The sequence below is a fragment of the Leptonychotes weddellii genome, chromosome 8 (genome assembly GCF_054177405.1).
Source record: "Leptonychotes weddellii isolate Sample4059 chromosome 8, ASM5417740v2, whole genome shotgun sequence".
Classification (NCBI taxonomy): Eukaryota; Metazoa; Chordata; class Mammalia; order Carnivora; family Phocidae; genus Leptonychotes; species Leptonychotes weddellii.
In genome coordinates this window covers 81,981,206-82,009,145 of record NC_138376.1, presented here as the reverse complement: position 1 = coordinate 82,009,145, position 27,940 = coordinate 81,981,206, and the positions used below count along the sequence as shown (strand labels likewise).

At 48.8% G+C, this 27,940-nt stretch overlaps 1 protein-coding gene across 1 annotated transcript in view; it reads right to left on the bottom strand.

The window, feature by feature from the left end:
* The window catches only part of NR2E1 (nuclear receptor subfamily 2 group E member 1), a 79,727-nt gene that overhangs the window by 9,609 nt on the left and 42,178 nt on the right, over positions 1 to 27,940 (bottom strand). The window contains exons 2-4 of the mRNA XM_081828757.1: positions 5,842 to 5,987; positions 2,530 to 2,617; positions 705 to 940 (exon numbers count right to left, since the gene is read on the bottom strand). Of these exons, the coding sequence (XP_081684883.1) occupies positions 705 to 940; positions 2,530 to 2,542 (249 nt within the window). The 5' untranslated portion in view covers positions 2,543 to 2,617; positions 5,842 to 5,987. The remainder of the gene's footprint in view (positions 1 to 704; positions 941 to 2,529; positions 2,618 to 5,841; positions 5,988 to 27,940) is intronic.

Genomic DNA, 27,940 nt, shown 5'->3' with positions numbered 1-27,940 from the left:
CCTTCGCGGCCCGGAGTGGGTGCTTTGGGTAGGTACCAGCTGGAAGCCTGGAAGGTAGTCCCTAGGTGGCAGCCTTTTGAAGTGGTTCAGGCTGTGGCCCTGCTCAATAGAGACTCAATCCTGGTATAAATACATGCACCTCAGAAGGCAGTGAAGGGAGAGCGGAAGACCAAACCAGCTCCCTCAAACTGTCCTAACAGGTGAGCTCCACCTGTTGTTGCTGCATTAGGGACCCACAGCCTTGCCCCAGAAAAACAGATCCCTGCGATCTGCCGCAAAGGGACTCTTCTCTGCCGGCTGCAGCCAACTCCTTTCTCCTAAAAACAGAAGTGCTCCTCTGGTCTCCGGAAATACCGAGGTTGCCCCTCAGTTCAGCCGGGACTCCACACCAGGGCATTATTTAAAGGTGCGAATTCCTGGGCCCCACTTCACACTTGCTGAAAGGGACTCTATGGGGGATGGGCCAGGAAGTCCACATTGTAGCCAGCTCAGAGAGTGACTCTACTGTCCACTAAAATTTGAACACTCCTGGCTTAACAGGGGAGAGTGGGGGGCCGACAACTCCCTGCAGAGCCCGACCCCGAGCACCAGGCGAGGTCGCTCTGTCTTTGGCTTGACCCCATCCTAGCTCCGGAGAGATGGGAGCCCCCGCCCCCGCCCTCAGTTGGCCACCAGACTCCCTAGAGTCCAGCAAGGGCACGGACCTTGGGCGTGGGCTGAGCCAGGCTCACGAGAGTCTGTCGCTCCGGGGTGGCGGACACGGCGGCCAGCTCCAAGCCATGGGGCTCGAGCTGCGTGACTGCGGTGAAGAACGCCGGCGCGGGCAGCGCGGCGGACGGGAAGTGCGCAGCCGCCCCGTTCTCTTCCTTATGTCCACGGAAGTAGAGGGCCACCTGCTTGCGAATGGTGGACGTCCGAGGCCCCCGCTCGTGCTGCACGGCTGCAGAGACAGACAGATGGACGAATGCCCAGGATCAGAGACTCGACAACACTTAGCCGCTGCCGAGCTCCCGGGCCAAACGCCCCGTCTGGGCAGGCAAGGTCACTCAGAGGTGAAGAGAGGGAGGGGCAGGGATGGGCGGGCGGAGGACGCTCTGCGATCTCACTCTTACACTGCAGGCATGAGAGAACTGAGGCTGAGAAGGGGAGCCCGACCCCAAGTGTCACGATAATGGCCAAGCCTCCAGCAAGACTAGGTGTGTTCTCTCGTGCGTTCAGGGCTCTTCCCCACCCAAGAGAGGTCGCGGAGAAACCAGAGACCCTGGAGGGGGGCGGGAGGGGAGTAGTTGGGTATCCTTGTCCCCGACAAAGGGGAAAGGGAGCACTGTGCCCAGCCAGGCACTGCGTCCCTACATAGACTTTTCCCGCTCAGCCCAACCACGGCTCCCCCCACCTCCACCCCCGCGGAAAGGGTGTTTGGCCTCCGAGGGCCTCCGGAGAAAAGGACCCTAGCTGGTGACACACTGGGGGATGGAACGAGGGAGAGTCCGTCTTGGAGTGTGCTGGAGGAAGGCAGGGGAGATGTGACAATTACCGCCAACAGTTTAAACAAACAAATTAATTCAGGGCAATCTTCTGCTCGCAGAGCTTGACAACTTGTCAATACACAAGTTCAACAGGTTGGACGTTCCCTCCTGCTTCCTGCGCGGCTAAGGAAGGAGCTCTCCCCAATGGGCGCTGTGCCTCCTGGAGCTGCCACCCGGCCCGGACCGTGGCCAAGGCAAACCCTCTCAGCATCCTGTCCTGAGGCCCCATTCCTCCCTCCCGGCCATGACCCCGGCTCCCGGCCCCCGGCCAGGCCTGGGGCGCCCTCACCAGGCCACCACTGGGCACGCACTCAGCCTGCTCTCTCCGCCCGAGAAGCATCTGATGCCCTAGTTCTTGCTGCACGAGTTTAACAGCCTTCTGAAAGTCGTGTGTCCGAGGCACCCACAGGCGTCACCCTGCCTCTCCATCCCCTTTTTGTAGAACCGAGAGAAAAAGCCCAGATCGCCACAGTGGCTGTTCTGGTTTGGGAATCTTGATGAATTAACAAACACGGGCTCGAAATTTCGCGTGTTTGTGTCTCTGCCCTTCCCCCTCCAACACAGTCTCCCAGTCCCCACAGTCTCCAACCTCGGAGACTATCCAGACTGCGAGATCCTGCGGAAGGCTAACAGGCTTAGAGGTGGCCACAAAAGAGCTGCAAGGAGAGGTGAGAAGAGGTATTAGGACATGAAGCAGGAAATACCGCGCACGTGTGTGCCCAGCAGAGTGGGGTCCCGAGAGCGCTGTCTTCATGGGGGTGGTTGGGGGGCACAAGTTTCCTATGTGGGTGTGGGCCATACCTCCAGAGTTCAGTGGGGTGGGGGTGGGGACTCATGCAGAGAGACGGAAGGATAAGACTGAAAGTCCGAGGCCAATTCCCAGCATCTGGAAAGAAGTGCTCCAGAGATGATTTACATGCATTGGAGTGCCATGTATTTTCTGTACATATAATTTACTTACTAGTCAACCAACATTAGAGAAATAAAAAGCTGTACTGATTACCATCTTTGTTCATGTTGACTTCCAAACACTTCTTCAGCCGACACGCCCTGCACTGGTTTCTGTGCGTCTTGTCCACCGGGCAGCCTCCCTGGAACAGAGCGCAGGCGGTCAGCGGGCCCCAGGGCCTTTAGACTGGAGACGCGAAGCCGGCGCCGGGTTGGGGAAAACGTGGAGGCGGGAATGGACCCTGCCACCGATCTCGGAGCTGCAAGCCTGGGTCCGCGAAACTTGGAGGCCTTGGGCACGAGCAGGGCTAGGTTGGGAGAGGGCCAGGATTCCCCGGGGCTCCTTCAAAAGGAACAGCCCCTGACCCTGTGAAAGTGGATAAGGAGGAAAAGTCCTTCGCCATGCAGGTGAAGGGTCAACGCGCCTGGTTTGCCTGACTCTGCCGTGTTGGGAGGAGAAGCCCTGGAGGGGAGCTTCCGCCAGGCTCGGAGGTCGTGGAACAGGGGCGAGACTTTTCAGGACCGAAGACAGCGACCTGGCCCCAGAGGAGGAGGCTTCGGAGCTCAGTTGGGAGGGCGCTTGTCAGCCAGGATCCCCACCACGCCCCCCTCCTGCCAACTATTCTTTCCGCCTTCAGGTCTCGAGTCTACTTCTTTCTGTCACTTGGGGGGCGGGCATTTATTTGTCGGATACATATTTCCCATTTATTCTTCACTCTCTTGTTTCCTCACTCCTGGGGTTGTACTTGAAGCCACCCTTATAACTAGCATGTTAAAGATGTCTTAAAGACTGGCCTTAGCCCAGATTCATGGAAACACAGCCATTCCTGGAAGGTGAGGCAGAAGCCAGAGTGGTTAGCAGGGCAAGGCCTACAGAGGTGAGGATAGGAAGGGAAGAGCCCAAGGCCTGGGCAAAATCTAGAAATGCCCATTATGTAAATATGACCAGGAAGATAATGTGATGGACTGTCTGACAAAATGATAATATGGACTGAGAATATTGGCATGGTAACTAGAAAAGAAGAGCTAATTACTGCCTTAGAAATATTTGAGATGCACGAGAAAAAATGTTCTACCTAATGCAATTTTCTGGAAAAATATTGGCTATTAGAAGAAGAAATTTACAGAGAAAATTTCTTATGGAATTCATTCAGTGTTAGGTGTTATTCCTGAAGGAACATATACATAGATACATAAAGAGTCATATCTACATATGCATTTTATACACCAAAAATATATAAGAAGTTTCGTGCTCTCCTATATTTATATGACTTGCAACTGTTACAAGTACTGTAGGGATAAAGAGAATAAAATAAATGTATTTTTATTTTCCTTCATAATCTAAAAAATTCATATACTGTGAATTTGGGGTAGGCACATTTTCTGAAACAGCCTTTAGGAAAAGATTACACACGAATACATTTTTTTAATGAGATCCCACCCTTCTGATTTAAAATATGTTGAGGTATTTAAAATAAGGGCAGGGCAGAGGTTTGTAACAATTTCTATATGTCCTCATTACTGTTAATAATAAATTGGAATATTGTTTATCTAGAAATAATTTTTGCTTTCTAAGTGAATTCTTCAGGGCATCTTTGCTGGCCAGTGTAATAGCTCAATGTAAAGAGGGTTAAAGAACTTGTTATTAAATGCAATCATATGTCTTTCTTCATATGTTATCTTCCTCGTATTCTGATAAACAAGCTAATGCAAAATGGAAGCCTTCACTTGTTCGTAAGAGTGTCTTCAAATCAGATCACATGTATATAAATATCTGAAGCTTGAGAGAAAGATGAGTGCTTGAGCTCAGCCCATTTATTCTCTCTGCAAGGAGAGGACACCAAGCCTGATGAGTCTATTATCAGTCCTTTACAAGGACTTGGACTGACATCAATATGTTTGAATTGATAGCCAACCCCTTTGAAAATATCAAGCATCACATCTGAGATTTTGATTCCCTAATTCTGTGCATTGCATAAAATTAAAAGGTAATTTAAGTAGAAGCCTGCTCAAATCTGATGACCCACAGTAATACTCCATTCCTGCGGGGCTACAGGGATACAGTCCTGCATGTGTATGATGTGATGTGTCCATATGGTGATCTAGAAACTGATACAGAGCTGTGTACCCAATTAAACGGGTACCAGGGCTGGAGTTCAAAATAACTTATCCAAATATAAGTATCTTCTTATTTTTGTTGATAATCCAAATCTATTGGAAATTGATAAGAGCAGACATAGCTTTAGAAAAAGAATAATTCGCTAGCTCCAGACAATATGTGTGTGTGTGTATATCATATATAAATATTAATTAATGAAGATGTTTTACCATTTTGGTTACCAAGGGATGACTTCTGACTAACACACTCTCCAGGGTCTTCTTGGGAGTCAAGGTGGTAGCTCTGTGCTGAGAGTCTGTGTGCCTGGCCTAGGAAAAGGCAGTGTGGAACCAAAAGACTGATCTCCCTAAAATGATCCTATTACTGAGCTGGAAACTGAGTCAGGGGGTCCTACTTTTTCTTTCTGGAAGCTTTGGCTCACTCTCAGCCCATGTTCTAATTCCCTTGTCTTTTTGAGACCGTTCTGCCTGCTCAAGACCAAAACACAACCAACCAGGCACATCTTCTAAACAGAGAAAGAGAAGATATGGGAGCCTTGGAGAGGATCCCAGTTGCCCCTTCCTTGAGAGCTTTCTCTTCTTGCCCACTCTGCCCTTTCCTGACAAGGCCTAGCTAAAGTCTCATGGGTGCCAAAGCCCCACTGCTCACTTCCAGTGCAGTCCTGCTTCTCCGAAGTTGAAAGGACAAAGCCCTTCACACAGCAAGTCCTGTGTTCCAGATGGCCACACTCACCTCGGGTGGCAGCCTTGCCTGGGATGCCCTGTGCCTTTTACTTCTGCCAGGGCAGGCAGGGGTCAGCGCACTGAGCTAGGGCTGCTGCTAGGAATGGGGGAGCGGGGGTGGGGTGCGGGCAACGCAACACAGCCTTCCCTCCAGCTTGCAACGTGTGGTTTAGACTCTAAAGTTCCTTAGGCCCCCTGGGCTGGCTCTAAAGCGGCTGGGTGAGGGCCATACCCAGTGTCAAAGTCTGGGAGAGAATTACAAAAAGCGGGGTGGGGGGTGTGTGTGCAGGGAGGAGCCCGGATTTCAGATTTCCCCCGGCACACTCCTGTATCTTCCCTTACCTCTTCCCGCCTTTCCCACGCGGAAGGGCCTCTGAGAGCTGAGGCGGGAAGGAGGGGAGAGGAAGGGAGAGGTCAGGGCTCGGTCTCTCCCCAGCAGCTTGGAAACTCGGAGGAGGCCTGGGCACAAACAAAGGAGGGGGAGGCGGCGGAGGGGAGCCGGGCAGCGCAGCCCTGGCCGAGGTACCTGGTTTCCAGATTTGCAGACATACGTCCTGTTCCTTCGGATACTCCGTTTGAAAAACCCCGAGCAGCCGTCGCAGGCGTAGACCCCGTAGTGTTTCCCCGAGCTGCGGTCGCCACACACTTTACAGGGGATATCTAAAATACGGCCTGCAATGGCAGGAAAGACAGGCAAGGGGGGAAGGGAAGAGAGGGAGAGGAGGGCGGAGAAGAGGGAGGCAAGGGGGAGCGGGAGAGAGAGATGCTAAGCAATCTGACCTCTGAAGGGATTAGCACCGAAGCTGCGGTAAAAGCAAATAATGAAGTGATTTTATAGCCAAACTTTTTTTCCTTGAGCAAGTGTCAGTTTCCTACAATGAGCATTATTCATGCACCGCTACATGTATTTGGGTCTCTTCTAATCGCCGAGACCCATTTTGGAATAAAAGATTACAGCAGGCCGGGGCGGCAGCACGGCCCGCCGCTGCCTTTCTGCTCCGCGGAAAGTTTGGCCGCCTCCCTCCCCCGCTCTCGCATTTAACAGAGAAAGTTGTTAGCGCGCGAGGAGACAAACTTGAAATGTAAAAGGGGAAAGAAGAAAAACAAACACGGCTGGAACCGGGGATGGCAGCTGGAAGGCAATCGAGTTTTCTCTGAGCTGCCGGGCGGTTGTTATTATTAGGATTATTATTGTAATGCTAATACCAGGATTATTAATGATAATAAGGGTAGTGGTAATTGCCCAACTTTCGCTTTACCTATTTTAAAAAATGCTTAGTGGATCGCTTTTGAGAAATTATTTCTTTTAGGAAAAAAAACATTTTCCCCCCAAAGTAACTAGCACCGGGCTGGGCAAAGGAGAGAGCGGCGCGTGCGCGGTTCCTTCGCAGGTTAGCGCGGGACAGCCACCCGGCCCTTCTCCCTCCAGTGCCCAAGTTCTTCCTCAGAGACCTACCTCCTCACACTAGATCGCGGGTCGGGTGGGTCCCTTCCTGCCTGTTTTTCCTCCGCTGTGGGAGGCTGATATTTTAAAGGAGCTAGCTGGTTTCTCTAGACTGCCCTCCACCCCTATTGGCCTCGACAGTCGCCTGGCCTTAGAGAACTTTTCTTGGAATCCCCTCAAGCCTGGGTGGCTTCGGACCTCGGAGGAACATTAGGGAGAGGGTGGTATTCCAAAATTCAGGAGGGAGGGAACTCTTTTCTCTAAGGTTCAAGAGTCCAACCAGCCTGAAGCGATAGGGACTTAGAAATCTTTCCTCTCGCAAACAATTAAAAGTGGCCACACTTTGATAATAGTAATGATGGTAGTAATAATTAACTTCTTTACATTAAATTTTCCCGTTGCGACTCCACCCAAGGCCTCCAGTCTGGGCCCGGGAGCCCTCCGCCCCGGTGAAACTGGACTGTTGCTGCCCGGAGCACTCAGGTTGGGGAGCGCTATCAGGCTGGGGTGCAGCGAGGCGAGTCAGAACCACCCGGCCAGGGGAATAGAGGAGGCCAGGGCGCCACGTGGGGAGGGCCCCGAGGTCTCAGAAGTGGAAACTTGCTCGTGGATTCCGAGGCGTCCTGGTGGGCGCGAATCCTTGAGCAAGGCCCTGGAGGAGCTGCTGGGGGCCGGGAAGGAGGGGGGCGTGGAGAGCCCAGCGGCCTGGGTGGGGGTGGGGGTTCGGTAACGACCAAGCTCGGCCGGGGTAATTACAACCCCGCCATAGCACCTGCCTATAGAGCCACCAGTGACCCGTCAAAAAGAGTAGCATGGGAATTCAGACGGCGACAAAGGCCGGTGGCGGAGGCGCGCGGCGCGCCGACCACCGCCTCGGCGTCCCCTTTCCTGCAGGGTGGGAGGAAAGGTTATGCTGGGGGGGGGGGGGGAAGAAGTGGCTGGAGAGAGCCAGGCGAAGCCACAGCGGGGCTTGTCCTTCACCCCTTTGGGCCTGTCGCTGCACCCATGGGAACTCACAGGCGCCCAGCAGCCTGGGACTTGAGCGCTGCTGCATCGCACTCACGCTGCAAACAGTAAACTTGGTTTCCTTATTTTGCAACCATCCTTCCCAGCATGACACGCGCCCTCTGGCTGAGCTGGGGTCCATGTTTGGGATTCAACAATCCTGTCGCCCCAGCTGTCCTCTTCCCGGTGGCACTTTTGATGATGCCAAGATGAGGGCGCAGAAGCAGCAGTTGTGGTGTTTCTCCCCGACCCCGCCCTTCCCAACCAGACAGGAGGACCGGGACACACCACATCTCTGGAGAACCCCATGGGGCGCAGGGAGGACCGGTGCGGGGTGGGTGACCCCTCTCCAGCTGCGGGCGGGGGTCCGGGCTCCTCGACAGTCGCCGCGGGGCCGCCACAGCTGCGGGTGGGTCCTGCCTCGGCGCCCACATCCGGGCCTGGGCTCCCGGGGCAGATTAGAGGCCGGCCGACTCGCCTGGGGCGGGGCACAGGAGGGAGGGACGCGAAAATTCCGGGGCAGAGCGGGTCTGCGCCTCAGACTCCGCCACCCAGCCACGTTAAGGTGACTTGGGGTCACGAGACAAGCTGGTTGACCCCGTTGCAAAGCTCCTCTCATTTAGCAAACCGAGCGAGCTCCGACGTGAGGCAAGCGGGAGTTTCCTGAGGCTGGAAAACCGTTCTTAACTTCCCTCGCCAGGGGGTCCCCTCGGGGCTTTTTGTGTGTCATAATTGCCTAAAGATATATGGCAGCTTCGATTACTGTAATTACCATCAGAGGCTGTTGAAAGAAGTTAGTCTGGGCTGCAGGGGTGACTGGCCGGGGTCTTGTTACCACCCAGGCGGGGCTCCCGGGTGACATCGCTCTGCCCTCCAGCTGTGCGAAACCGAGCGAGGCGGGGGCTGCAGACCTCGCCGCCCGGCTCGGTCCTGACCTCGCCCGCTGCGCGCCGACCTCCTCGCCGCCCCGGGCCCGAGGGCCGCAGTTTTCGGCCCGGCTGCCGCCACCTGTCTGGAGAAGGCCGGGATGCAGCGGCGCCGCGGGCGGGGGCTGCCTTCCTGCGGGCCTGAGGAACTTCCCCGGCGGCGGCCGAACCTGCCGCGGGTCTCAGGCTTCCGCGACCAAACTCAGGCTCTTGGGAAGTTGGAGAGCTCCCAAGTCTCCCCAGCATGTCACTCAGCCTTTTTTTTTTTCCTGAGTCCGGACGGTTCGCCTGAGTCCCAGTCCACCAGACGCGGGTGCGGCCCCCAGCGAAGCGAGCTGCGCGCCTGTCCCTTCCCTCTATTCCGAGGCCTCGTCTTTTCAAGCTCCCCCCACCACACACCAACCCCGGCGACGCCACACCGCACGTAGACGAACAAGTCCGAGGCTCCTTACTTCTAGGGAAGAAGGCGAGGGCCTGTCACAGGGCGAGGTAGCAAGGAGGCCTGCCGAAGCCCGCGGGCTCTGGTTTTTGCAATAGAGGCTCAGAATGCAGCAGAAAAGGTTTCCTTCTGCGCCTCTAGGAGGACCTCCCACGCCAGACATGGGCCACAAAAAGCGAGCCCACCTCGCTTCCCCCAGTCGAGAGCAGCCAGGGCCAGCGTAGGCCCGAGGCTAACTGGAAACGCCAGGCCTCCGCAAGGCTACGCTCGGATTTGGGCGTCTGCAAAGTTTCCTTCTCTCTTCCCCCTGCCCTAGTTTAAACATTTCTCCTTTTCTCTTTTTGTTCACGTTCACTTTACTTGAATTTTTAAAATGGTAACACCCAAACCAAAGCAAACGTTTAAATTGCTTCCCACTTAAGTGGGACTTCATCATCAGTCCTCAGAAGTATCTTGGATTCTCCCAACTTTCAAAGACTCAGGACAATGAGGGCGAGTGAGGGGAGGGGGGCGTTTGAGGAAAGCACGGAGCGCCCAAAATGCTATGGGCGAAGGCAACAAGGGCGGTTTGAGAACTCCAGGACGTGGGGACTGCGACAGGGGCCACCCCCAGCTTTGGGCCCCGGAAAAGGCAGCTCCGGGCTACCGGAAGGCGGGAACTGCCATGCCCGGGGAGATCCGAGCCTTGCGACAACGCCCGCCCTACGCGGGCTCGGGCCTTCACATTCTCGGGTTCCGCAGGCACTGGGCCCGAAGATGCCCTCGCACACACACTTAGCCCCCCACTCTGGCATCTAGGCGCAGTTAGACATCAGCCGCAGCTCGGCATCCTGAAGGGGAGCCCCCAGCTAGGCAAGTTTGAGGAAGGAGAGGAGCGCGCGAAGGGAACAGGCCGCACACTCCTGCCTCCGCCGAGCTCCCGCTCGAAAAATCCTTGGGATTAGGGATTTGGTCCCCTCTTTGCTACAGCGGTTCGCCATACTTTAAATTCCCCAGTTATGACCTACGCGGATTTAGGATTAAGGAAAATGTGACTTTTAAATTGTTTCTGCTTCCCAGTTTGCAGGATTATTTGAAATAGCTAGAAACGGGGTGCAAAGCATTCCATTCAAATCCGCTTTGCGCAGAGTTGCTTTTGCGCGCTGGAGCTCGGAGTTTAGAGCGAGCGTGTTATTGTGCTGCCGCCTGGAACTGCGGCCTAGTTCCCGCCCCCGTCGCCCCCCCCCCCCCGCACCTGGCGGCCAAGCGGAGACAACTCGCGGGACTGGTGGGCAGCATGGGTCTCAACCTTCCCACCATACCAGGGCGGGGGAGGGGGGGCAGGGGGAATCAAGCAATCCAGAGGTAACGAAATTCTTCTTCCCTCACCACGAAACATCCCGACTCACGGTCTACGAGAGGCTGGGCCAAAGCGCACTCGCCGCCGGAGTCTCTTTCCCGGGCTCGGAGCTGCCGCGCTCTGGGCAGGACCTCCCTCGCCTCCCCTCCCGCCCACCCCAGGCTGCGCTCCTGAGCCCCGCGGCGGCCCCAAAGGTACCCACTTGTTGATCCGGCCGGCTTGCTCATGCTGGCTGTCCCGGGCCGGAGCGGTTGGTGGGCGCTGCCCGAGTCCCGGCCGGCAGCGCCCGCCTCGCCGCCGGGCGCCGCCGCTCTCCAGCCGCCCTCCAGCCTGCAGGCTCCCGGGCCGGACAGGTGGGTGTCGGTTGCGCGCTGCGCTGCTCCCCGGGCGCTCAGAATTCGTTCCACGGTGGGAATTTAAGCATCCTCAAGTTTCTCCCCGGCTCTTGCAAAACCGCTGCGGCTGGGAATGTTGCTTGGTACCGACACACGCATGGACAGACAAACGGAGAGAGGACAGGCGGATCGAAGAAGAAGGGAAGAGGACAGCAAGAGGGGAATAGTGAAGGACAGAGATGGAGACACGAAAATGGTCTTCCTACGGAGCAAAAAGGACAAAATCCCTCTCTTTCCCCATTCCTGTCTCTCAGTCTTCAATTTCTCCTTCTACGTTAGGCATGCGGAGTGTGGCCAGATCTCTACAGACCGCTGCTCTTTTAAGGAAAGAAGGAAAACACAACTGCGGTCTCAGGCAGATGGGCTCCGCGCTGCCCAAACCTGAGAGCGGAGTGGGAAACTAGATTGCCGGGAAGTCTTCCGAGGGAACAGGCGGCCAGGTCCCAGTTTCCGGGGAAAGCCGCGCACAGAGCGGCAAAGGGTCCCCGAAGTTCATTACCCCGTGACTTTGTGCTTGTCGCTGCGGGCTGGGTCCCCAGTAATATCTCCAGAAGCGCTCTGACAGGCAGCCGCGGGGAGGGGAATAGGGCGTCCCTGGCCCACTTAGCTTTTCCCCCAACTCCTGGCGGGGTCTGACGTCAGCCATGTGCGGGGAGGGGATGGGAAGAGGGAGGGGGTTAAATGCTAATGATATTAATGAACCTCCAAGCGGCTCCGAAAGAAAATGCAGGCGCTGTCGGAGCTGACGACTTAGAGTGTGAATATGGGAGTGTGGATCTGTGCGTGCGTGGTGAGGACGGTGCTGCTCTTGTAATAAAAATGAATTATTATATTTCATGGCAAGGAGGAAGGGGAGGGGAGATGGAGCATTCTCAAAACGCTCTCCCCCTTTTCTCCAGAGCGCCAGACAGATTCGTGGAAGAAACTGGGTGGCTGTGTGTTTGTGTGTGATTGTGCGCACCGGATATGGCCATGTGAGTTGGTTCATTCTTGGTCCCGTGCCCCTTCTGTTGGGTAAAACTTGGATCTGGTCCGAGGTGAGTAATTATTCATTTTGCAACTACCTACGGAAAGTTGTAGCTGAGGATGCTGTGTGCGGACTTGGGGCCTGGGATGGGGTCTGCGGGAGGCTCCGCGTTCCTGCGGCCTTCGCGGAGTGCGCTTGGGCACCAGCTGCGGGGAGGGTGCCGCCCGCTCCCCAAAGCAAAGCCCATCCGGAGCAGAGCGAAGCTCCGGTCGCCTCCATTATCTGCCCTGGAGCGACTGGAGGGCAGAACTTTCCCTCCTGCAGCTCCTCCCCAGAAGGCTTCGCCGGCTCCCCCTCTCCACGGAGCGTCCCGGATTCTGGAGAGCTTCCTCCGCCTTAGGCCCCCACCCCTCCCGCCAGCCTTCCCCCGATTCCTATGCTCTCGCGCGCCCTGGTCCCTGCGCCGCGCTGAGAGAGCGCACGCCGAGGGAGCGGCGATCCCCGATCTCTAAGAGATTAATTCTTATTTAAGCTCTCCCAGCAGCTTGAACTTGTCGAACAAGAGCTTGCCAGGCTGTCCTCCGGGCGGGGGCCGGCTAGAGGTCAGGGGTCACACCTCCTGCGCTCCCGCCCTCCGCTGCGCGTTTGGGGGGGGGGGCGGGGAGGAGAACTGAGATCCGTGCTCCGCAATTCTACCCGCCCTCCCCTAGCCCCACTTTCTCCAGACTCAGGGTCAACCCGGGCTTTCGTTGAGAGTTTGAGTGTGCAAAGTGAGTGCCTGCGTCCCCCGAGCCCTCGGAGGGCGCAGCAGCTCCTCCACCTGGCGTCTCCGGGGCGCAGGCTGTGCGCTCCTGTAGGCGGCCTCAGCACGTGACTGCAACTTTCCGCAGCAGCCTCCGCAGGGCCTGGAGCTCCGGCCTGCGCACACCACACACTTGAGAGCCCGCGTCCTCGCCAGGGTCCTAGGGACACCCGGAAAAAGCAAGAAAGGGGACGGCTATTTCCCAAGTCAGCCCTCCTCGGTCTTTCGTATTGGGACCAGATTGGGGAATTGTGGGACAAAACCATAAACTTGAGGGTATTTTTTTAGGAGACAGGACAAGAAATCAAAAATTTTGACAGCTAAGTTGGGCAGTGTACTGGCCGCACACGCGAAATAGTACAAACTTGAACTCCGCGCCCAGAAAGGGAACTGATTTCCCGGGCGTCATTTGAGAAACACAGTTACTGTGCCAGGCTCGCTTTTGGAGCCTGGGGTTCTGGCTCCCACCAGAAACCCACTTGCCCCCCGCCCCCGGCGGCCGCCACCACCACCATCACGTGGTCTCAGAGTGGGGCGCTTAAGAACAAAGAACAAGATCCAAGTATAGTAATGTTTTTCGGGCAAAAATGAAAGCCAATGTCAAAGACTAGACCTAGGCCTGTCTCCAAGGGAAAAGTTTAGGAGTCTGTGGCAAGAAGGAGACCTAGAAGCCGCTTTTGGGAGGGATGCGGGGCTTGGAGGTGGGACGACTATGGTTCTCGAGGGGTCCAAACTACCTCTTCCCCTATTCCCCGACATTTTTGCCCTGCTGGCTCATTTGTGGGCACCAAAACTTGTGGAAAATACTCCTGAGGCTCACCAAATTGTCTCAAAATCAAAATGGGAATGCCTCCCTCTTTTTCCTGTCACCAGTCCCTAATCAAGCAGAGTATCCATCCAGAAGGCCACTGAATAGAAACACACACACACACACACCATCCCCACCACCACACCATGCAGCCCTGGCAAAAGGCACAACACGCGCACACACACCCGCAGCATGTTCGTCCTGTGTTCTGCGCGCCCGGCTGTAATTATCCGCGCGCTTTGCATAAATCACAATGCAATTCTGAAATCATCATGATGACTTTCTGGCATGATTGGTTCGGTGGCAACGCAGCTACAAGATCCAGGGTTGGCGGGAGGGGCTGGGGCGCGGCCGCCCACCACGTCCAGGAGGAGCGTAGAGCCCAAGTGCCTGCAGGCTCATTGGAAGCTGCTGCAGGCCACAGGGAGCTCGGATCTAAGGTGTAGAAACTTGGGACTCTCAGTGGGTGCAGCTCAGAGAAGAAAGCCTCGACAAGACAGAGACTGTTACTTTCCATCTTCCTATCAATGCGCTTCATAGCTGAATTATAGCTGCATAAATGTTGGGTGAATAAATAAAGGAGGAAAGTCTCCTGCAGAATTCCCAAGAAGCCCCTCGAGGCACGATAAGGCTAACCACTGGAAGCAAGGAGGTGGGGGTTCAGGCTCTGTCCAACTAGCTGTGTAACCTTGGGCAAGAGATGACCTCTCTGGGCTCCAACCATCTGCAAATGATTCAACCTTAATTTTCAAAGATTCTTCCTGTGAATCCAGGATGGGAAATAATTGCTAAGGGGCAACTGTCACCTATCTCAGAAATATTTTTTTAACAGAGACAAGTTCAAGGATGAGTTTATAGCAGTCATCTTGGGGAGGGGGTGAAGCCACATCCCAGAGGTTCTGAAGCCCTTCTGATCAGGTCTAAACAAAGCCAGCCCCCAACTTCTGCTTTAGCCTTGTGTGAGTATGGGACTCTCCACCAAACCAAAACCAAAAACACAAGGAAGGCATCTTTTATTACAGGATGTTTATATTTTGGCCGAGGAGATAAGAAATAAAATCACGAGAAGGACCATGGACTCTAGGGGTCTCTTTGCCAATCCACCAATCATCACCCCCTTCATCACATACTGAGTACCCACTATGTGTCAAAGATTAAGGACATGATCCCTTTCTCAAGGAGTCTACAGAGAGAGCAGACACATAAAAGGTGCTAAATACACTGGCGTAGACTGAAACACTGGACCTTCTGGAAAAATACACCAGGGGCCCTAAACCAGTGTGGAGTGGAGTAGGCTGTCAAGGGATGCCTGGGAAGCTGGTCTTGTGGTAGGAGAATACACTGCTTCTGAAAATAGTCTTATAGCTTACTCTCCCTTACTCCATTACTCTTCCTAATGCCTCTTCCCATCCATTTAAAAAAGGAAGTAGAGTCCTGTTAACTAAATGGCATAAGAGAGGCAGGGGTGCAAGGCGTCCCTCTAGCATCAGGTTATCTGGGTCTCACCCTTAGCTCTCTATTCACTAGCGTCGCTAAAAATGGTGCCATTTTCTCCATTAACTGTCCCTCCATCCATTCTTCTACATTAAACAGCAAAGGAAAAAGAAAAATCTTTTCCATCAGCAAAAAGAGCTGAAGTTGGTGTGGAACAGAGAGATAGATGTCCTCCCCATTCTCAGAGGCCATTTTACCCGTAGAGATTCATTCCTTTGAAATGCTCTTCACCTCATTGACAAGCAGAGTTGAGAAATGCCCAGACCCAGAAAATGTCTGAGAAAACCTACCAGTTAAGCTTGGCTGAGGTTTGATATTCAGTCTCCAAAAATGCTCAGACACAACTTTTGTTTATTTATTTGTTTGTTTACATGAGGAAAAAGTTGATTTTCATTGCTTCCAAATTCTAAGTCAACCTATGGTTGGTTGTTGCTTTCCCAGTGGATGGGGACGATTGTCAGCACAAAGTATGTGCTCAGTGAGGGCTTGCTAAGTGACAGAATGAAAGAAACCATCTCGTCAAGCTTGCTCCTGATTTTGCTGTGGGCCTCTCTATAAGTTATTTGGGTCCTATCTAATTCTACTCAGAAAAGACACACTGAGAACAATCCAGAATAGAGACACAGATGCTCTAGAACCCAACTGGTGCTGAATTGTGGAGTTTTTTCCTTGATGTTTTCCAGGACTGTGTTGGCTAAGAATTGTCTCTTACTCCTTACCAGATGGGAAGATGAACACTGTTAACAGTAACAGGATTAAGACAATGCTCGGTGTGACAGGTTTCTCTTTTTTCCCCCTTCACAAATAACATTGTCTCTGCGTTCATTCACACCCTCCCTCCCTTGGAGCCAGAGCAGCTGAAGAAATTCAGGTCTACAGACAGGCTGAGCATTAGAGGTTTCTGCTTCTGAGTCTTCCTGTACTTGGATATTCTTCTTGCCTCTTCCAAGAATAATCAAATAGAAACACCTTTCCCCGTCTCGTCTTTTATTTCCTACATAAAATATCTCATTCATTTACATCCTGCCTTGGTGCCAGAAGAATTTATCATGGCTCTCTTGTCAAATTGCTTTAATTTAGGACCTGGGCTCCCTCCCTAAAAGAGGACTCACTTGAGATGTATTTAAAACAAAAGCAACCAAAGATCGTGAACAGAAACATAGGAGCAAGAAAATATTGTGGTCTCCTTCTCCTCCCCCCAGGAAGATGGGTCAACAGAGGCAAAGCTGTCTGTTTCTTATTTCCTAAGGGCAAGAGTAAGAGGTTTAGAGGAGACATAAGAGATACCCAGCTCTCCAACTAGCCAGGGAGCTCCTTGAAGTAGAGACTATCTGATTCATCTCTGGATCGCCCGTGCTCACACTCTGGGACATAGTGGTGTTTTATAAATGTGGACTGTGTAAGTGACCATGCCTCGTGGTACTCACAGTGAAAGGTGAGCATTGAGGTGGGGGGCTTGCTTTTGCTCTGCCCCAGCAACCCAGCAACGGGAAGGGTAGGGAGTAGAGAGAGGTCCTCTAGACCTCCAAACCATGGGAAGCAATGCAGATAATTTTTTGGCTTTCTAAAACAAAAGAATGAGTAGAGAGACGAGAAAGCAGACTATATCCAGGGAGAGACTGGCCACCGAGGTTTCTTCAACCTCTTCATTTCCTGTCAATTACACAGTCTGACTTGGTTTCCATTTAGCCCAAAATTACAGAGCACACAAGTCAGAAGGGACCTTGGAGATCAGTACTCATCTAATTCCATCATTTCACAGATGAGAAAACTGAGATCCTTAGAGACAAAGCTTGTCCTAGGTCACTCGCGTAGAGACAGAGGCTATTGCCAGAACCCAGATCTCTTGATGCTGAGTCTAATGTTCTTTGAAATATTAATTCCACTGCATTGAGCTACCTCCCATTTCCTAGAAGGGCTTCTAGAAACCTCCAATTAAGGCAATTTCACTCACTTACAAGTGAAGTAATCAGAATTAAGAGAAGTGTTGTGTGCATCTCGAAGCAATAGTTCGGTATTTCTAGAACTTCAAACTCCTCAACCTCACAAGGTTTTCTTGAAATTCCCTCTCTGGCGGTCGTTAAAATTTGCTGTGTCCCAATGGAGAGCAAACTTGTGAGGTCTTTTTCTGTTTTGTAGACGGAATGATATGAGCTACAAGAGGAACTACTTAGAGATACTAATTGTAGATGCTGAGAAAAAGTCAATGATTAGACTGAACAATTAATTACTAAATTTGATCGGTGTAGATTGCCAATCTGGGCCTTTCAGATTTTAAAAACATCCCTCTATTCCCTCCACAGCAGGGACCTGCTTTATCCAGATTACTGTTTCAACACTAGTAGAAACAATTGTTATGTAAAACGGGGTAGCCCGTTTTAAATGTGCCTAACATATTTGAGAATAAGCTACGATTCTTTATTCCATGAATAAGGATATCAGGATCACATATTTGATCTCTGCCAATGCAATGAAAAACATCATACATTCTAGTATGCTTTGTTTCCAAATGATCTAGTTCACACAGTACCCTGTTGTCCTCCTATTCTAGTAAGTAATTTCAGAATTCACATCACTTACAAAGATGCCGAGTGGCTATTTAGGGAAGTCTGATTCAAAAAAAAAAACCCTCCAAAACAAAACAAACCTCCCCCTCTCTTCTCCCTCCCCCAAACCCCACGCGCTTTGTGTAAGACGGAGTCAACCAGTGGGATTCACAGGAGGTCCCCAAGTCAAATGCTGCAGCTGCGTTTTTAAAAAGGGTTGGATAAACTACAGCCGTTAATAACATCTGTATCTATGCAAGCTAAGATGATGATAGGGGTAATCAGATCTCATGCTTCAGGGCATAAGATGATTGCCTGCTGGGAGGGGGAGGATTTGGCCTTTCAGGTAAAGCAGTTCACATCTCAGGAGGTAGGTTGCAGACATTTCTCCCGGTTTCTAAAATTTCAGGTGTAATTGACATGATTTTGGAGTAGATAAAACAGTGATTTGAAATCAGATTAGGATGTTGAATAATGAGATATTTGAAATACCCACATACATCACACGTAACATATGTGTATCTTTCTATAGATAAGATACAAATATTTGGATGCCTTTTTCGTTTTTGAAGGCTGAGGTTCCTTGATATGTTTTGACCATCTTTTAGTGCAAAGCGGATGCTTAATAAATGTGAGCAACAATGAAAACAGTGGAAGTAAGTCAACTTTAGTCCATGCATTTATGATTATCTAAAATAATATATAATTACCCAAGTGTTCATAACTGCACCTAGTTGGATCCCAAAATATATCTATTTCCAGTTGCCTTAGCTAAATAATGATTGACTTGCATGTTTGGAGTGTACAAGGAATGCATTCATTTTAATGTCCTGGTCGCTAAAGTAATTTTTAAAAACTTAGTATTTGTCTGGAAGTGAGAAGGGAATTATGCAAGATAATCTTACCTTCTCTTTTGATTTCTGTAACATTTTCAAACCCCAGGAGGGGTACACTCTAGTACAGTTGCACAATTTAACCAATTTTGAAAACACTTCTGCAAGTGTGAGCAGGGTTAAAGGACTCCCTTTATTTAGACATGTCAACCCATACTGCAGGGCATACAACGTCAGACAGCTGTCCACATTTCAGAGAGGTGTAGAAGCTTTTGAAGGAGTAGGTTTCTAGCAGAGTGGTTAGAGTCCTTTTGGCATGAAAGACATTCTTGCTACTGGCTTCATCATTATTACTAAGCCATTCACTTCTGTTCCACACAGAGGGACTGTTCTGAAGGATATGGCTGTTAAATGCAATTTTTAAAATGATGCACATAAACAGTTTTAAAGGGGGAAAATCCTGCAGCTGTTTGGCTGCAGACAGGCATGGGAAATTAGTCAGAAGCCCAAAGCATCATAGTTAATAACCATTATTCTGTTGTCTGGGATGTTTGTTTAAATACTATTGACACTGTGTATGTATTGTCATCTTCTCTAAATTGTAGCTCTTAGCCACTGAAATCTTGTTAAAGACCACCTAGGGTTTCCTCTGTATGATGCTGAATTGTGTATTCACCTGATGGATAAACAAAAACCAGATTTTTTTTTTTTTGTTTCAATTTTTCTCTCATGTACAACTAGCAGGAAATTTTCTGGAGTAAAGAAAGAGATTGCCTGAGTACAGTAGAAATAGCCGCTGTGGGGTCCCAACCTTCCTATTTCTCCTCTAGTGATAGAAAATGAACAAACCCATCAACTGATTAATACAATTCAGTTCTGCTTAAAATTCACAGATCTGTTTGGTATGAGACTGTATTTTAAAAGACTCATACTTGCCATTAAGTGTGAAGAAATCAGTAACTATTCTTTTCATCAACAGCATGTTGGTTTTTTTTTTTTCCCCCCTCCCCATTTCGATTTTGCTTATTAAGTGAGGTCATTTGAGAGAAGAGCGGCTCTGGTGGTGGGTGGGAAAAAAAATTTAACAGCCTGACTCCCAAGTTGAGAGCTTCAGATCATGGGCCATTCAGTACAAAGCGTTTTATATCTTGACTTATGAGGGGACAATAGCCGGTCTTACAAAGGCACCACCTGTGATTTAGCACGGTTGACATCTTTGTTAAGGAGGAGCCGGAGGGCAGAAGAGAAAACAGCACGTGCACAATCCGGAACTTGTTACCAAGACCCACCTTCAAGGCCTTTTCACAACGTTGCCGAGGGCGCGTCCGCGTCGGGTTTTTTGTTTTTTTTTTTTTCTTTTTTTGCTTAGAGTTTTTAAAAAAGGAAGTGAGGAGAGAGAAAGGAACGTTATCCACGCGAATTGACCCAAAGCTCTGGACTTACGGCTTGCCAGCGCCAAGCGGTCCCATTTTACAGATGGGTAAATGGAGGTCAGGTCCGCGGAGTATCTGGCTCAGCAGGTGCCGGGGGGCTGGGGACCCCCGCCGGGCTTTGGGGCGGCCCGGCTCGGGGCGCGGAGGGCAGCGCGGCCGCGGGAGGGACGTCCAGTCCCCATCTCCGGCCCAACCTTCGGGCCGGTGGCTTTTTGCTTCCTTCCCGAAGGTCGTTTCTGACAAATCTATCTATTTGGGGCAAATTGTCAGTGAGAAACTTCCGCTCGAACTGCCCTGGACAAAACCGGCTGTTTGAAAAGGGTAAATCCCGCGGCCCGGCGAGGCGAACAATGGGCCGCTGGTGCTGCGGCGGCGGGGGCGGCCGGGCGGGCCGCACAAAGGGCGGATTAATTGGGGCCGCGGCTGAGCGGTTCGCGCTAGCTCCACTCAGCCCGCGCTGCGGGGCGCCCCATTGACTGGGCCCCGAGCCCCACTTTTCACAAACTCCAAACAAAAGTCAATTTCTTTTTTATAAGGCTGGGGAGGGGGCCGCAGCCAAGATCCTCCACTTTCTCCTCCGCCACATTCTTGCAGCATAGGGGTGAGGGGGGTGCTGGAGGGAGAGGGGTGAAGGGGAGCGGAGGGGATTGGAAAGGGACGCGGGTGTGGCTACCGTGCGTCCCCGTTCCCGCCTCCGCTGTCCCCCGTCTGGACCCGAGTCGTGCCCTCCTGGTCGCACCTAACTTCCAGGCAGGAGCTTAGAACCTTGCGGGAGGCCTAGTAGCCGCCGAGAAACACGGATGGGGTGGTGGCAAGGGCGGAGATGAGGGCTGGGCCACCGAATTGGGGGAAGGGTAAGCAGGTGATTTAGGAGGAGGGGAAAGAGACGCCCGCTAGGTATTCTGGACCTCGGGAGGTGTGACCATTCATCCGATATTTATTGAGCAACTACTTTGTTCCTAATGCGGCGGGGGGGGGGGGGCGGAAGACAAAAGCGAGTTTGCCCTCAGTTTATACACAGTTGGGAAGGCTGACTCCCAAATCAATTAGCAGGTGGGGAGGGGGCGTGCCCCAGCCAGGCCCCAAAGGAAGGCTTCACCACCATCCTTCTGTAAAGTTATGCCCGTGTAACATCTGGAAAAAGAGATCTAATTACTTTGTAGACACACCCTACTATGAGAAGTGGCAGTAACTAAAAACTGTAGGGTTAATATTGTGACGGCCTGAAGACCAAGTATGGAAGGACCAGGAGTTCATCTCCTCTGTTTCTCTCCTTTCAAGATAGGAGAATGAGTGCAGAGGGCTCTTCAACGGACACTGGGAGGGGAAGGAAATCCCGTTAACAATAAAGCTCGATGCATTCCCCAGCCTGCAAGCCTCTGTTGTGAGCTGCGTAGGCAATGGTTGCATTCCGGACACCCCAGTCCTTGTGGTTAGTGCAAAGGCCACATTCTTCTTGGAGGACCGGCTGTCCAAGTGAATCAACAGAGACGGGGGACCACGTGCAGGTGCAAGGGAAGCCATTTGTTGATGGAGGGCTTGAGCATGTGCTAACAGATTATATTACAGGGTTTTTATTTTATGGGAGATACTTCTGCTCTGGGATCAGCAAGCACTTGTGTGCTCTAAGGCTGGTGAATTGAAGTCTTCAACAGCTAGGCTTTAATATAGAGACCCTTCGAAGGCATCAGGCCAGGGTATTGGCACGCCTCTAGGCGGGCGCGGAGAAAGGGAGCTCTGGCGGCAGGTACTGAATCTGTGGTGGGCTCAGTAAGGGGTGAAAACAAGCCTTCAAGGCCTGGCTGAAACATGGCTGGAGGCAGGGAGGGCTAGGCACTGACATCCAGAAGCAACAGCGGCAGAGGGACCTGCTGGCGGAATTCAACCTGGGCTCCTTTTTACCCATGGTGTAAACTTGGAGATTTAAAATGATCCTTTCTGGGCCAGAGTGTGAACCCTTCCAGATTTCCGTTGAGTCAGAGGCTGTGAAAATCAAGGGCAAATATTTATCTAAAGATGTCACAACTTTGAATCTCAATAATAATTTATCGGCTAAGCTCTGATGGAAATCTAGAACAGCTGTTACTCCGTTGTGTATTTTGAATTTCCAAAAGATAAATTGGGGTATCAGTATTTTTCTTCCACCAGTTCTCAGTATGCTTTCTTTTAGTTGACTGATGCCTTTGCAAGTTCAAAGCGAAGAAACGATAGGACCTTTTGCTTATTATGAAAGTTATTAAAGCCTACCAAAAATATATTTAATGTTCAACTTTTATTGGCAAGTGTGACAATGCTGAGTGTGTCCATGCCAGCAAAAGCTGAGTGAGCGTGGAAAGATTGAGATGTTGCATTATTAGGAAGAAAAAAAGAAAATACAAGTATGAATCAGAGTGATGAAACTTCCAACATCAATGTGTAGGTTTAGACAGAACTGATGACAGGCTCTACTGTCTATTCATGGAAAGCTTATGACCACAGCTTCTAGGAACCCCCAGCACGGTTGCTTATCATTTCTGTTTTACAGAAGAAATTCTTCAGGGAGGGGGACACAAGGTGATTTTAATAAGGTCCACCCATGAAAGGGGTGACATACTGGCATCAGGCCGTTCCATCAATCTGGTTAGCGTTGAAGGCTTTGAATTACTCTCTGTCTTTTAGAATCATTTTGGAGTCATTCGATGTGAACATCATTAGAGGAAAAAAGCTCCTGGAGATCTGATTATAATTAAACCTCATTTTTTTTTTTTTCACTTATACTTGCTGGCTGAGCAAACACTGCTGGAAAGAAAGGATGATCTTCTTATCCCCAGTCTTAGGTTGCCAGAAAAGTACAGGAATCTGAGCTCTGATAATGGCAGAGCAGGGGCAAATATAGCACTAGACCTAGAATATGGTAGTCATGAGCCAAAAAGAAGGAGCACTCAATTTGGGAGTGGACTAGATTTAAATCAGTAAGAGAATGGCATTTTCCTTGAAGAGGGAAAGCAAAGGAGACATAGTCCTTGAGCCTTGGTATGGTAGCCAAGATTCTGGAAATAAAAGAGCTAACATTTGATTGTGAGATGTATCATACATATAAAATACTATATGAATGTATCTGTACAATTTAAAGCATGAAATAAAATAAATGCTCATATCCTAGCAGCTACATTTTAAAAATAGAATCTCAGTAGTATCTGAAAGGAGACTCCTTTGTGCCCTCTTGGATTGCATGTCTTTTCCCCACCAACACATACCAGAAGTCATCACCACCTTGAATTGTGTTTTGCTCATTTGTTTACTGTCTTTACAAGTTTACTCCTCATGTATGTATCCCTAAATAATATAGTGTAGAGTTTTGCTTTTTTAAAACTTTATATAAACAGAAGCATACATTATATTGTCTGTGGTGAAATGTTTTTTTCTCCCAACACTATGTTTAATGTTGGCATTAAATTAATTGTGGTACGTTCATACAATGTGGTTTTTTCATTCTCTCAGTCGTATGGTAGTCCCTTGTGTGAGCATGCCACAAGCAATTGGTCCGCACTGCTATGAAGAGACATTTGGGTTCTTCCCTTCCTTTCCCTTTCTTTCTCTCTCTCTCTCCTCCTTTCTTTCTTTTGTAATTATAACAGATGCATCTATGTGTTTCTCTTGCGCATGCTTCCTGGTATGCACATATGCCAGAGTTTCTCTAGTATATAAACCTAGGTATAGAATTGCTTTCTTCTTCTTCTTCTTTTTTTTTATTCATGAGAGACAGAGTGAGAGAGAAAGGCAGAGGGAGAAGCAGGCTCCCAAGGAGCAGGGAGCCCGATGCGGGACTCAATCCCAGGACCCTGAGACCATGACCTGAGCCGAAGGCAGACGCTTAACCATCTGAGCCACCCAGGCGCCCTTCTTCTTTTTTTTTTTTATTAGAGAGAGGGGGAGGGAGGGGGAGAGGGAGAGAGAGAGAGAGAGAATCTCCAGCAGACTCCCCGCTGACCTTGGAGCCCAACGGGACCCTCCATCCCAAGTTCGTGAGACCATGACCTGAGCCAAAATCAAGAGTCTGGTCGCTTAACCAACTGAGCCACCCAGGCACCCCTGGAATTGCTTTCTTTCTTTTTTTTTTTTAAGATTTTATTTATTTATTTGAGAGAGAGAGAATGAGAGAGAGAGCACATGAGAGGGGGGAGGGTCAGAGGGCGAAGCAGACTCCCTGCTGAGCAGGGAGCCCGATGCGGGACTTGATCCAGGGACGCCAGGATCATGACCTGAGCTGAAGGCAGTCGCTTAACCAACTGAGCCACCCAGGCGCCCTGGAATTGCTTTCTTATTCAATTTTACTAGGTACTATCGAACTGTTTCCCTTAATGGTTGCATTAATTTACACTCCTACCAGGAAGTGATATGAATTATTGTTGCTTCCTATCCTTGTCAACACTTATTATTGACTTATTTTAAAATTTTTGTTATACATATGGGAGGAATATCTCTTTGCATTTTTAATTTGCATTTCTCTGACTCTTAATAGGGTTGAGTATTTTTCAGGTGTCTGTGGGCCATTTTTATTTTTTCTCTTGTGAACTATGTTTTTAAGTTTTGCTATTTTCCCATTAGGTTGTTTTTCTCATAGGAGCTTTAAAAAAATCTATTTTGGCTAATAATCCTTTGTCTTGATTATAGGTATGGCAAATATTTTCTTACCTTTAGTGACTGTCTTTTCACTCTCCTTCTAATGTCGGTGAACCAAAGTTTTAATTTTATGTGGTAGAATTTATCAGTATTTTCCTTCATAAGTTGGTAATTCTTGTTTTAGAAAGCTTTCCCTTTTGTGAGGTTGTAATGGAATTCCCCTAAATTGTTTTCTAAAAGTTTTATAATTTTGTCCTCCATGTCTAAGTCTTTAATCCAACTGAAATTGATTTTTGTGTATGGTGTGAGGTAGGGTTCCAATTCAGTTTTTTTCAAAGTTGTTTAATACATTTTCCTAGTATCATTGACTGAATCTTCTATCTCTAGTGCCCACTACATTATAAAAATAAATCTCTATATATGCATTGATTTGTTTCCAGGTTCTCTATCATATTGCTTTGGCCCCTTTGTCTAGCCTTCTGCCAGTATCCCATTTTCTTACTATAGCTTACATACCAAGTTTTGATATCTGGGAGGGCAATTCTCCTTATCTTATACTTTTTTCTTAGGGAGTCTTGACAATTTTGGACCCTTTCCTCTTCCATTTCAATTTTAGAATTAGTTTGTCAGGGGCGCCTGGGTGGCTCAGTCGTTAAGCGTCTGCCTTCAGCTCAGGTCATGATCCCAGGGTCCTGGGATAGAGCCCGCATAGGGCTCCCTGCTCGGCAGGAAGCCTGCTTCTCCCTCTCCCCCTCCCCCTGCTTGTGTTCCCTCTCTTGCTGTGTCTCTCTCTGTCAAATAAATAAAATCTTAAAAAAAAAAAGAATTAGTTTGTCAGGTTCCATAAAAAATATTGCTGGGGTTTTTCATTGGAATTGGATTTAGTCAACATGGGGAGAATTGACATCTTCATGCTATTGAAGTTTCCTACTAACAACTTGATATTTCTCCATTTATTTAAGTCTTTAATGTTTTTTCAATAAGGTATAATTTGGGGCACCAGGGTGGCTCAGATGGTTAAGCATCTGCCTTCAGCTTAGGTCATGATCTCTGGGTCCTGGGTCCTGGGATCAAGCCCCGAGTGGGGCTCCCTGCTCAATGGGGAGTGTGCTTCTCCCTCTCCCTCTGCCTCTCCCCCAACCCCCTCCCCCGCTCATGTGTGAGCTTTCTTTCTCTCAAATGAATAAATAAAAAATCTTAAAAAAAATAAGGTATATTTTTTCTCTGTAAATGAGGTACACACCTTTGATTAGATTTATACCTAGATTTATTATATATTTTTGCTCTTATCAGGGCACTCTTTTAAAATATTTTCTTGTATTCTATAGTGATTGGAAAAACTCTTGCATGAGTTTTCTAATAATTGACCTATCGTTTCTTTTGAGTTCTCTACGTGACCAATAATATGTGCAAATATGACAGTTTTTTTTACCTTTCTTTTTTCACCCTTAAATCTATAATTTAGTTTCTGTTCTTGTCATAGTTGTAGAGTTTAGGACCACAAATACAATATTGAATAGTGGTGGTGGTGGTGGTAACTTTGCATTTTTCCTGATATTCAAGAGAAGTATGTAATTGTTGGTGCATATGGGATATGAGTGTGGAACTGGCATATCTCTGGTGAATTCAGTAGTAATTAATTTCATTTCTAGTAATGTTTTGGCTGTGGTCTATTTTCTCTGACATTAATTTAGGCATACTAGGTTGCTTCTTTGGTTTTCCATCCTTTGACTTTCAACCTTTATTGTATTTATATTTTAAGTCTTTTGTAAATAGTATATAACTGTTTTTTTTAATCCAATCTAACAATCTTTGTCATTTAACTGGAGCCTTTAGTATATTTATATTATTGTACATACTGATATACTTGGATTTATTACTACCATTTTTTTGTGTGTTTTGTATTTCTATTTTTCTCTCCTTTCCTTTCTGCTTCTTTTGTATCAGTTGAGGATTCCTCCCCTCGTCCCCCCCCTTAGTACAATTTCCTCCCATTCTTGTTTGGAAGTTATATTTTTAAGTGTTTATTATTTTAGTGGTTGCCTAACTATTTTAATATTTTCACTTAACACAGTTAATCATTATCTTCCTGCCTCCTGAACAGTATGAGAACCTTAGAAATCTTTTCATTTTATCCTTTTCTAGTTCTGGGATCCAGTTCTAGCTTAATCCTTTCCCTCCCACAGATTAGATTATTGTTACTATAAACAAATTCATGTAGATGTACCCACATATTTACCTATATATTTGCTCATTATTTCCTTCTTTCTGAAGTGCATCCTTTATAATTTTCTTTAGTGCTGGTCTGTCAGTGTTAAAGTCTCTCAGTTTTTGGTTGACTGAAAAATATATCTTATACTCATTCTTAGGTATTTCACTGCGGATATAATTCTTGATTTGAAGTTGTATCAGCACATTGATGATATGATTCAACTATCTTTGGGGGTTTGGGTTTTTTTGTTTGTTTGTTTTTACTGCTGTTGAGAAGCACATTTATAGGTGATCTTTCTTCTCTGTTTTTAAAGTTTTCCCTTGCCTTTGGAGTTCTGCATTTTTACAATCATAGTTCTACATGTTGATTTCTTTTATTTATCCTGCTTGGGATGCACTTGGCTTCCTGTATCTGAGCACTGCCATCTTTAACAAAATTCTCAGCTATTATCTCTTTGGAAATTGTCCTCTCCTTGCTCTATTATTTTCTTCATGAATTCTCATTAGGAATCATAAAACCCTTAACCTTTCTTTCATAATTTTTGCCTCTTTCTGGACTGTATCTTGGAAAATGTGTTTAAATCTATTTTCCAGTTCAGTGATTTTTTCTATTGGGTCTAAGCAGCTGTTTAGACCCCTCATTTAAAAAGTAATCATTTTATTTTTCATTTCTTGAAGTACTTTTGGTTCCATTTCAGATCTGCTTGGATGTTCCTCACTGTCTCTTGTTCCATGCTAATATTTACAAGCTCCTTTTTAAAAATTTCATTAACCATATAAAAATTGTATTTGGTCACTCATAATGTCAATATTTGATGTCTGTGAGGCGCTGCTTTTGGTGTCTGCTGCTTGCCTTTTCCGGGTTTCCCTTCATGTTTCTTCCTAGGCTTTGGGATGTTTTTCTCCTTTGAGCTTCTCATTGTCTTCATGCTTTCTTTCTGGGGATTCTTAGAGGCCAAAGTTGAAGATGAATTTGTGCAGGGAAGATTTGCATTTGCTCTTTCTAGTCAAGTCACCTGCTTGTACTACCAACTTGGGATCCTTTTATTTTGAAATACTCTATTATTAGAGTTTAACTTTTTTTTTTTTGGCCATACAAGTGGTATGAATCCAGATAGAAACCTGTGTGAGACCTATCTGTGCTTCCTGATTCTTAGGGAAATTTTGTTTTCTTTCTGTCTTCCCAGTATCAATCATAAGATAGCCAATGTCCTTGCTGTGGCACCCCTCTTTGAATAAAAACTTAAATTTATCTTTACACTGAGGATATAACCCCTTGGATTTTTAGTTTTATGCAAGGATTCTCCTAACAGATTCCCTACCTTGGGCATTCCCTGAGCATTATCTCAGAGTTGAGATTCAGGGTCTCCAGAGTCTGACA